Genomic DNA, 10,594 nt, shown 5'->3' with positions numbered 1-10,594 from the left:
TGTCCCTGGCAAACAGCCAGTCACTGCGTTGTTGGCATTGTGGATCATTTTTTATCTTTTTTTGCTACATTTATTTTTCAAATCCAAAAAGAATCCAACACTGTTTTCAGAAACTTTGAAGAGCAGATTTAAAAAAAATTAAATAAATAAAAACATAAATACATCATGCTGTCTCGTAAAACAAGCTGTCAGAAGAGCAAATCCATCTGTGTTTTGACGAATGAGAACGGGAATATGAGAAATTTCATATTATCTGATATGTTTTTATCATATCTATATATATATATACACACACACATATATATATATATATATACTTATATGACGTGTGTGTGTGTGTGTGCAGGCCTCTCCTCCAGAAGGGGATTTAAAACCGTTCATAATCTCACTTGAGTGAAATCTTCTGCCCGAAACCGAACACAATGTGCAGAAAATATTGTGTGGTTTCATACTGTTATATATAAACCCCGATCCCTGTGTGTGTGTGTGTGTGTGTGTGTGTGTGTGTGTGTGTGTGTGTGTGTGTGTGTGTGTGTGTGTGTGTGTGTGTGTGTGTGTGTGTCACCGGTCAGAGTGCACAGTGACAGAAAGTGACCTCCTGCAAGTTTTCGATACATCATTATAGCAACTATCGGCTCCGACTGTCAGCACTGAAAACCCTGTAATCTCATTACCGTTCATGTTGAACCTTTATAAGACTTAAAGTAGCCCCCCCCCCCCGTAGTGCCGCGTTCTCCCCCCTCTCTGTTAAGAGTAAGTCGAGTGAGACAAGTCCTTTAGGCCAGACAAGTCCAGGTTTAGTGTCCTTTTGTTTGCAAGGGCGAGTTTGGGAAGCTAGGCTTTACAAAAACAAAGAGTTAAGACGACGTATGAGTAGGGGCGGGTAAATGAAAATAAAAAGGACAGATGAGAATAATGATGAGGTTTGGTTAAAGGGGTGAGAGATGAGAGTGGGACAAGCTGATGATTTGTGATGATGAGGAAAAGAGTTCAGAACTCGTCCTGGTCCGCACCTGGTCCTGCTCCCTCGACGATCTCCTCATCCTCTGGCGGCGCAAATCCGTCCTGTCAGAGAAAAACTCAAGGTCAGAGTAGGAACAAACCTTATTTCAAGTTTCTACACCACTACAGGGTTTCACCCTCGTTACCTTGTCTTTACATCTACTTGGAGAGACACCCAAAAACACACACACACACACACTGGTTTTCATGACTTTGGAGGACATTTCATTGACTTAGATTCATTTCCTGGAAACTTACTCTGATCTTAACCATAACTACCACTAACCCTGACCTTAACCATAACCTAACCCTAAGCTTGTGTCTCATGTCTTCACCTTAAAGTAAGTCATTTTCATTATGTCCAATGTAAGGTTTGGTTTGTGTAGCTACTTTTCTAAGGACACTGCATTGTGTTCTATTAATTCAGGACAGTCTAAATATCTGAATATCTTTATCAGGCAAAACCTGTTTCTACTAACCTTCTTTCTTCTAATGTAAACTGTTCAGTATTGTACAAAAATGTCAAATTTAAGAGACGTGTTGGTTTAATAAAAGTAACTTGAATGTAAAACGTGTGTCTTAAAACTGCTCTTTGACTCACTTAATCTTTTTCATTCACATAATCTGATTTTTGAGTTCAACTACCGGGCCGAATATTAATGCTGGCGGCCCAGTTTTGGCCCACAGACCACGAGTTGCTAAGCACTCTTACGACCATCATGATAATGAGGCTGCCTGGATTTATTTTGTGACCTCGTTTACCTCTGTCGCGTACAGTACGTCTAGGATTTTGCTCAGGAGGGGGCTGCTCTCGCTTTCGTTTTCTTGACAGATGAGCTCGATGTCCCGCAGCTTTCCAAAGTAAAAGTCCCTCTCCTTCTCCAGTCCGTCCACAGACTGCTTCAGTTCCAGCACCTGAGGGGAGGAGAGGCCGCAAAGTGGGAGTTAACGATAACAAACAGATACATGTACATAGATTAATAGATGAACCAAGGAACAATGCCACATTATTACCAGTAAATATTTGAGATTAGTGTTTATTCAAAGCTATAGAAACAGCAGAGATAAGCAAGCAAAAAAGGTTTAGAAAATAAAGTTTATAAAAGAATAGAAAATAGTAGTAAGGAATAGCAAAAAAATAAATATAAATGGTAAAATACAATAAATGTGTGCACGTGTGTGAAAGCATATAGGAGTGATTCACAAAGACTGGGTCAGGACCCAGAAATGGATCACGGGTGATTTTTTTTGGTCCCCAATCAAATTTGCAGAACTTTCCCAATGTTTTAGTCAAAATGTATTTGTTTAAAGTTTAATATATCGTGCATAAAATGAAAGTTTTGGAAATAATTTGGGTTTACCGATTCTAAAGCGATATTAGCGATATTTTACACAAAACGGTTGTAAATGAGTCGCAACATTATGTACAAATGGGCTTTTGTCACGATTGATATTGGGAGTTTGGTCATGCTAGTCTTTGGGAAACACTGACGTCTATCATAAATTAAATAGCATGTAGCATATAGTGATGACCAATAACAAACACACTAAAAATCCAGACAGATAAAAATGTTGCTTAACAAAGAAAAGCTGTTTAATTACCATATTTTAACAGCTGTACATGTCCTTTGTTGTGAAACATCAGTATTGATCATTTGGTGAAGTCAACGTGACACTGAGCAGGAAGTGCATGTGTGACACATTAAATGGCAGTTGTGCACAGTCGTGAGGTGAGGTACCTGCTGGTGGAGCTCCATGAGGTCGGCGTCTCCTCCGTTGCGGGTCACGGGAGGGTTCCTGCGGGCCGCCGGTACGTTGGCCGGCCTCTGCGGTGTGGGGACGCTCTTGGGTGTCGTTGGCGACGTTCTCATGGAGGCTGGAAGACAGAGACACACGTTATCTACACCAGGATACAATCGGTCATCAGTGGAGTCTTTCTGTTACGTTGTGCGTTACTCCTTACATCACTTACATCGCTGTAACTGTGAACAGATTCACCCTATTCTTACTCACTGTAGCTGTTAAAACAGAGTGTGTCCTGACTGCGGGGTGCAACGCTGCCCTCCACAGGAGGAAAACGTCACTGTCAACAGTTCATAACTTCTTCAACACAAACTTCTTTATTATCACATGTGTAAGTATGTGATTGGACAGGAAAAAGCATGTCGCAGCAAAGTCACAACATTGTTTTGTTAATAATCGGCTGCTTTCACACAAGAAAACATGTCTGTGTGAAACAGAAATGAACAAAATAACATCTGTTTCACGCAGATAAAAGAATTCAAACACGCACACATGCACAGACTCACAGATCGACACTTTTAGGACATCTTTACATTAAAAAATCAATTTATTTGAGTTACTGTGAGTTTATTTCTTCCCTATATAGAGCATTGAACCGTGAATTTAAACTGTATTATAGATTTATAATAAATGTTTCTTTAACTCAACTTACGCAGTCTTTTTTTTCTGTGGACCATCTTGTAATATAAGGCAGAGACTGCCTTTAAAAATGGTTAAAACTGTATTTTAACCTGTAAAAAAAAGTTAAATTCCTGAACTCTGTAGGTGCACACAATTCCACAGATGCAGTCAAAGGCCACAAAATATCAGAATAGACCTTTTTTTACAGCTTATTTTTCTTTGTCACACCAGTTTGGATGAGACCAACCATGCTCACTGTGGTACTGACAGCTGTTATTTGACATGATGCTGGTGTTGGTTCATCTAAACTGGCCTGGAAGAATATAACTCATCAGCATGAACACACACACACACACACACACACACACACACACACACACACAGACACATGGTTGATGGGAGGGGATGTTACCTGAACGAGAGGGTCTTTTGGGTTTGTGATGAATGGGATCACCTGGGTTAGAGGTGGGGTGGTGGGGGCATGAAGAGGTGAGCGTATCTTAAAACAGCATCTTACACACACACACACACACACACGCACACAACGCGTGTGTTGTTCATGCATGCGTCGTACCTATGCTGGGTGGATGCGCCGATCCCTCCTGACCCTGCCGCGTGAGGACGGGGTCGTATTCTTTGCCGTCGTAGTTGGCGTCGAAAAACCTCTTGAACCACTGGAGGAACTCAAAGTTGTCCTGGAATTTGCCCTTCACCAACTTCTCCACCGGGATGATCTAAGTGTTAAAGAGACAGGGACATCATTTACAAGATTACTCTGGCCAAACAGTTGGGAACAGAGGTCTCAAACCTGCGGCCCGAGCGCCACAAGCGGCCTCCGCAATCAAATTGGGTTATTTCTGTATGTTTTTAATTAAAAGACTTAATTAGAAGACATTTTGCATCATTAATATGTTCATATTGGGAACTATTTATCGTTCTATATCAAAAGAAACACTTTAATTTTGAAATTATACGAAATATGATCATAAATATTATTATTTTGATCTCTTTTTCTTACTTTTTTTCACTTGACCAGCTCCCGACTGACCAAACTAGCCATTCAGAATTATTTAATTATATAATTATTTAAAGTTCCTGTGTGCAATATTTAGGAGTGTTTAATGTCAGAAATTGAACATACTACCCATAAGTTTGTATAAGTGTACAATCACTTTAAAACAGTAAATACTTTGTTTTTTAAGTAGAGCTGAAACAATTAATCGATTAATCGATTACTAAATATAATTGACAAGTATTTTAAAAATCGATTACTCGGTTCGAAGGTTTTTCATGATTAAAACAAGATTTCCGATTTTTTAAGCTTCTTAAATGTGAGTATTTTCTTCATTTCTTTGCTCTGGATAACAAAGAATCATTAAAAGTGAATCATTTTGGTTTGTGGACAAAACAAGACATTTGAGAACATCATAACAGGTTCATTAAGGTTTTCTGATATTTTATGGACCAAGCGATAAATCGAGAAAATAATCGACAGATTAATCGACTATGAAAATAATCGACAGATTAATCGACTATGAAAATAATCGACAGATTAATCGATTATGAAAATAATCGTTCTATTTTTAAGCCTTTTAAAAGTGATAATTCATTTTTGTAAATGAGGTCATAATTTGAGTGACTTAAAGCCTGAGGTCCAAGAGAACTTCTTTGTTGCGCGAGACTCATTTTTAACTTTATTTAAGTTATTGGACCTAGTTTATTTTTAGAAATGTGTGTGTGTGTGTGTGTGTGTGTTCGTGTTCTCACCTTGTCCACATTCATTCTCTTGAACGCAGCCTGTAAAACCTTGAAATTGTGGATGTATTCGTGTTCCAATTTGGAGTTGAATTTGACTTTCTTCAACATTATGCAGCCTGGAAACAGCATGTCCATGAACTGGCAGTAAGCAGTGCCTTTTTAGAATAAATAAATGAATGAATGAATAAATGAATGAATAAATAGATGTACTTTTTACCTTCAATGGCAAGCTTGACATCCAAATAAAACAGCGTTTACCTGAACAGAGCTGCTCGATCTTTGTGTAGGTGAGCTGCAGCGAGTCGTTCACCCACGCCAGCATGTCATGCCGACTGAGGTTCTCTACGTTCATAGAGGTGGAGTAGACATTCACCGCCATCCTCCTGCTTAACACACACACACACACACACACACACACACAGATTATATCAGATGTCGGAGTCTCAGATTACTGAAGAGAACTGGCGTCACATAATTTCATTCCTAAAGTAACTAAAGTAACAAAGTTATGAACAAACTGTCAGAAAGTAAACCTTAAAAAATGAAATTAAAAACTCTCTGTGTGGAAGAGCTTCTTGGACTCACAGTAGCTTTAGTAAGCGTTGCTGTTTGAATGGGGGAAAACACGCAGAAACAAAGACGAAACACACGTTTCAGCCTCAAGTCTTATTAATAAGTTTGGAGAACACACCCCCGACACGTTTGAGCCTGTTTGTTTTTTAATGGTTTTAACCATGACCACTCCATGACATTAAAGGCATCTTTTGAAAATGGTTTGAAAAGAGAGTTTCCTTGGATTTTTTGACTTTGATATCTTCTTTGAAGTTGCACAATATATGAATAATTTATTCATCTTCCATGTGTCGTCTATATGGAAGGATATAAAGCAACAGAAACAGCCTGAATCCAGAAATCATTAGAAGAAGAAGTTATATTACATTTATCAAACCACATTAACTGCCTAATCTAATGTCTTTCTAATGAGTGCTGATGCTGCTATCTAAAGACATACCCTGTGTCTTTTAAGAGCAGATTTGATGAGATTTGATTTGATTTAATGATTTTGAAAAATAGGAATTGTAAGGCTGTATATATACTGTATGTAATATGAAGTTCCTGAAGTTTTCCAAATAACTTAATTGTGTCTGAAATCCCTGTTTTTCCACTTTTTGGTTAACCTTTAAGGAGGCCCTTTTTAGAGAACAGCGTCTTTTGAATTTGACCTCTGTGTTTAACTCATCCTTTTTAAACACCAGTCGTGAACACACACACACACACACACAGGAGCCGGCACAGGAGCAGTCGGCAGCACTTATCTGCACCCAGGGAGCACTTGATCCGTCTGGAATTTAGAACAGGCAGCTGTCCAGTTACAGCCGCCCGTTTCCCTTCCACTCGGCAGCCAGAAAAAAAATGCGACTCCGGTGGGACTCGAACCCACAACCTTTGAATCACTTCATCTTAACCTAGAAGTCCAATGCGCTGTCCATTGCGCCACGGAGCCACTTGTCCCCACAACGTGTCATGGTAACAATTTAAAGCCTCAAACCTCATCACCACCACTTCCACCAACAGTGTGTTCATATACATATACATATAGATATATATATATATTCATTGTTATTATTATTTCCATAAATTTAAAGTAAATAAAAAAATTTTAATATACAAACTTTTTAGTCGGGTCAAAACTTTTACATTAACCACAAACTCACTTTTGAAATATATTACAAATAATTTCTATCGCAATTAACCCACAATAATATATTGTCCCGTCACTACATTTTCATGTATTTTTTAAGAGCCACCATATACAAAAAAACAAAAAAAAACACTGTGCTCACCTGCACTGTTCTGTGTGAACTGTTTGAATCAGGCTGTGCTGGACCACCTCACAGACACCCTGCAGACAAACAAAAATATTATTATTCGTCCCATTTATGACACAATTTATTTCTGTCATGCTGGTGGTTATAAGCCCTTATTTATGTTGACGGCCAACAACAAATGTTAGCGTTATATCCAGGAGAAAAGCCCCTACACACAGAAGTCACACACAATCAGTTCTGTAAATATACAACTGTGGGTGTAAAATAAGTAAACTCTTTTTAGTTACTTGTTATACTGTATATTAACCCTTTAACACAGGGCATATCGCAGATGACACATTTGCATTACCGTAATTACTAGGTGGTTACTTTGTGCTATCGGAAAACGGTTTCTGAAAGCTGAGAAGTTGCACATCCAAGCACAACATGTGGTTATTATGGTCATTTCACTTGCCGGCGAATCAGTGTCTCTGTCGCCAGAGAGGAGAGTTGGAAAAACTGCCTGTACATACAGTAGTTTAAATTTTTACGTCTGTTTTTTCGAACATGGAGAAACAGACTCAAACAAATGTCACCCTAAATATGTTTTACACTGTTATTAAATTGTTAACACACTATTTTACATGCAGTAAGTTGTAAATAACTGCCAGATATTGAAAGTTATTCTGGAAATATGGGCAAATACACTTACTCACAGGACATTTTCTGGCCATTTTATGGTTAAAATAAGCACAAAAGAACATTTTGAGGCTTAGTATTCTCAATAAGTAATTTTGCAAAATGTATTTATGTTTCACTGCGATAACCGAACACAACCCAAGCTGCAAAAATAATTTCTAAACTTTATTTATACCTGCTTTGCAATGGTCCAGAGCGCCTCAAAAAGGTGACAATATACACCACTCACGAGTTCACCCACTAGACCACTAATCTCTCCTAATCCTTTTAGCCGAGGTCCAACATGCCGTAACCCATCATGGTTCAAGCACGCAGCTCGGATCACCAGTGGGTGTGACATTAAACCGATGCATGAAGTGAGTCATCGTCGATTCGATGAAAGACCAAGATAAGGAAATATCTGACAATATCAAGGCATTTCCCTGTGAACCAGCTGCCTCCAAAGTAAACACCACGCCGCAGGATGTTCTGCTGAGCAATCACTTCCTGAGTGCAGGGCTGCACAGTGCCAACGTTGTTCACTTGGAAAAATGCTGCAAATTTTTTGTTTTTTTCACTGGTTAATCTGCAAGGTTCTCTCTATGGGTAACACACACTCTTCAGCCTGATGTGTCTTACTGAAATACTTATTATTTCACTGTACTGTTAGTCTGAAAATGCCTTTTCCTTGCTGGAAAATGAAATCTGTGAACCCCCTTCTCTCCCAGCACCAAAGTCCATGGATAAAATCAACAATTTAACACCACGGCACACAGGAGTTGTTAATCCAGCAGTAGATTCAAACGTGTTAGTTTGTGATTTCGATGTTTGAAATCCTTTGTTTGCATTAACCTCAGTGACAAACTTATCAAATGAGGCAGCAGTAGACCAGCAGCTCCTGTGTCCCTGTGAGCTAAAAATGCTGTTTTTCACTATGGACTCTGGTGTGGTAGCATGAGTGGGTTACAAAAAACTTCAGTTTCCTGGAAAAGTCAGTGAAAACTTGTGAACATTTTGTGCAGATACTGTAGACTTAATGTAACTTTTATGAAGTGAGCCTTTCAGAATTGTCCCTTTAAGTTTGTTTCCACACATATGGCAAGACTGTATAAATAGGAATAGGTTTAATTTGTTATGTGGATATATTAGTCGATTCCACATTGAATGTGCTGAACAATACTGATTAATGTAAACTTTTTAAACACTTTTTTCTTATTGTATGTTGTATTGTACGGTTTGAATTGTGGTCCTCAGAAACAGTAGCACTAGTAAATATATGGATATTATATTTATCTTGTGACATGAGACAACATTTAGTATATCGTGATAAGGAATCTGTGATGACTTTTCCTAGTTTTAAAGGCTGCTGCATTAATAATCAACATATTCATTACATTGGATACATTTACACATACAAATACACAAAATATCATAAATCAAATACTATATACATTAAAAGGCCTAATTATTTGTGTTACAGCTGAATTTGATCACATTTATAGTCACTTTCATTGTTTCAAACACACAAAAGATATCCTTAATTTGACATTAAAAGCCACAGAAGTAGGTCTAATCAGAATTATCTGAAACGAAATGTAATAACTGTATTTTAAGTTCATGTAATACAGAATATGTGCATATAAATCAGCCACATATATCTCATAAATCAGTATATAGACTAAAAATATCCAGATAATCAGATAAGCCATATCGCCCAGGCTTACAGAAATAGTGATTTGATTTATATTGTGATATATATCGATATCAAATGACATGACAAAAAATAAAGGTATGTTTTTATTTGTGAAGCACTTTAACTTTATTGTTACTTTTAGTGGTTATGAATGAGCTATATATAATGTATATAGTATATTAATCACTGACGTGTTGGCAGATTAAAGGAAACGCAGCTGTATAATGTTGTAATAGTGCACAGACATGTAAACACGTTGTTGTAACACGCAAACTCTGCCGTGTGTGAACCAAACTTCGCCGTCGGTTCCTCCGCTTCGTGTTGTGACAGCTGACGTCGTGGCCGCCTCACGGTGCCACAGACTCGGCTGTGACCGTGTGTGACAGGGCCGAACTCGAACTGCTCCGCGGCTAGTAGCTCCTCCAGCCTGCTAACCGCCACCGTTAGCTGGCGAGCTGAGCTCCAGTTCGCTTAAATAAATGCTGCATTTAAAACGCACGCATTTTATTTTTTTAGTTAAATCGTGGCTGCGTTAGCAGCGTGGAAATAAAAGTGTAAGTCAATACGAGACTCTAAAAAAGGCTAACGTTACCCCCCTCTGGAGGCCTTTTCGGTAATACACACGCACAATACCAGTGAAACTACGGCTTGGTTAAACTACTTATCTGCCCCATAAATCAAATGAGTCACTAGAAAACTGATTTAAAACATAAATGTGGAGATTTAAAGTGAAGTTGAGTAGAAATGACTCACCGGAGTGGCTCTCTCAGCCGTCTAGCTGTCTCAGATGATGAGCTACTCTCTGTCGCTGAGTCGCTTCAGCCAGTTGCCGCGAGACTGCTGCTGCTGCCTAAAGCCGCCGGGAGTGCGCTTGCGCGTAGCAGTTGCACGATTTCGCCGTTGTGTTGAGTGAAACTGGCGTTTTTCAGGAGCGGCCATGATGGAGAGAATGGCCGGGGGATTAACCTGAACGCTGGTGTTTCTATTACACCTCATTTATTTACACCAAACATTCAGAATAAATTAGCCTAATGATCAAGACACAGCCATTAACGAGCTATATATACATTTAAATGTATATATAAATGTGTGTTATGTTATAAAATGAAAAGCACTGCATGTAATAAATGAATATTTAATTTTCTTAATTTTTTATTATTATTACATTGTTATTTTTGTGTTATAAGTCGTATCTTTTTTTACTATTAATTGCAATGTTGCCAAAACATTG

At 38.4% G+C, this 10,594-nt stretch overlaps 1 protein-coding gene and 1 non-coding gene across 4 annotated transcripts; both read right to left on the bottom strand.

Moving 5' to 3' along the window:
- Positions 1–512: 512 nt before the first annotated feature.
- Positions 513–10,207, bottom strand: LOC131444212 (microtubule-associated protein RP/EB family member 3-like). Of its 3 annotated transcripts, none has more exons than XM_058614426.1 (9): positions 10,117–10,207; positions 7,029–7,087; positions 5,443–5,570; positions 5,194–5,339; positions 4,001–4,160; positions 3,839–3,880; positions 2,742–2,878; positions 1,765–1,917; positions 513–1,065 (listed from the first exon to the last, which is right to left on the bottom strand). In XM_058614426.1, exons 3-9 carry the CDS (start codon positions 5,561–5,563, stop codon positions 991–993), a joined length of 834 nt encoding a protein of 277 aa, XP_058470409.1. In that variant the 5' UTR covers positions 5,564–5,570; positions 7,029–7,087; positions 10,117–10,207; the 3' UTR covers positions 513–990. The 3 variants fall into 3 exon arrangements, with proteins under 3 accessions (XP_058470409.1, XP_058470410.1, XP_058470411.1); XM_058614427.1 differs by having other exon boundaries at positions 5,443–5,567; XM_058614428.1 differs by lacking the exon at positions 3,839–3,880 and having other exon boundaries at positions 514–1,065.
- Positions 6,601–6,688, bottom strand: trnar-ucu (transfer RNA arginine (anticodon UCU)). Its single transcript is given in 2 exon segments — positions 6,601–6,636; positions 6,652–6,688. It is a non-coding gene; the product is annotated as a tRNA-Arg (tRNA).
- Positions 10,208–10,594: the final 387 nt, after the last annotated feature.

This window comes from Solea solea, chromosome 17, assembly GCF_958295425.1.
Source record: "Solea solea chromosome 17, fSolSol10.1, whole genome shotgun sequence".
NCBI lineage: Eukaryota > Metazoa > Chordata > Actinopteri > Pleuronectiformes > Soleidae > Solea > Solea solea.
Note: the sequence above shows the minus strand (reverse complement) of the source record. Positions and strands in the feature narration are given on the sequence as shown.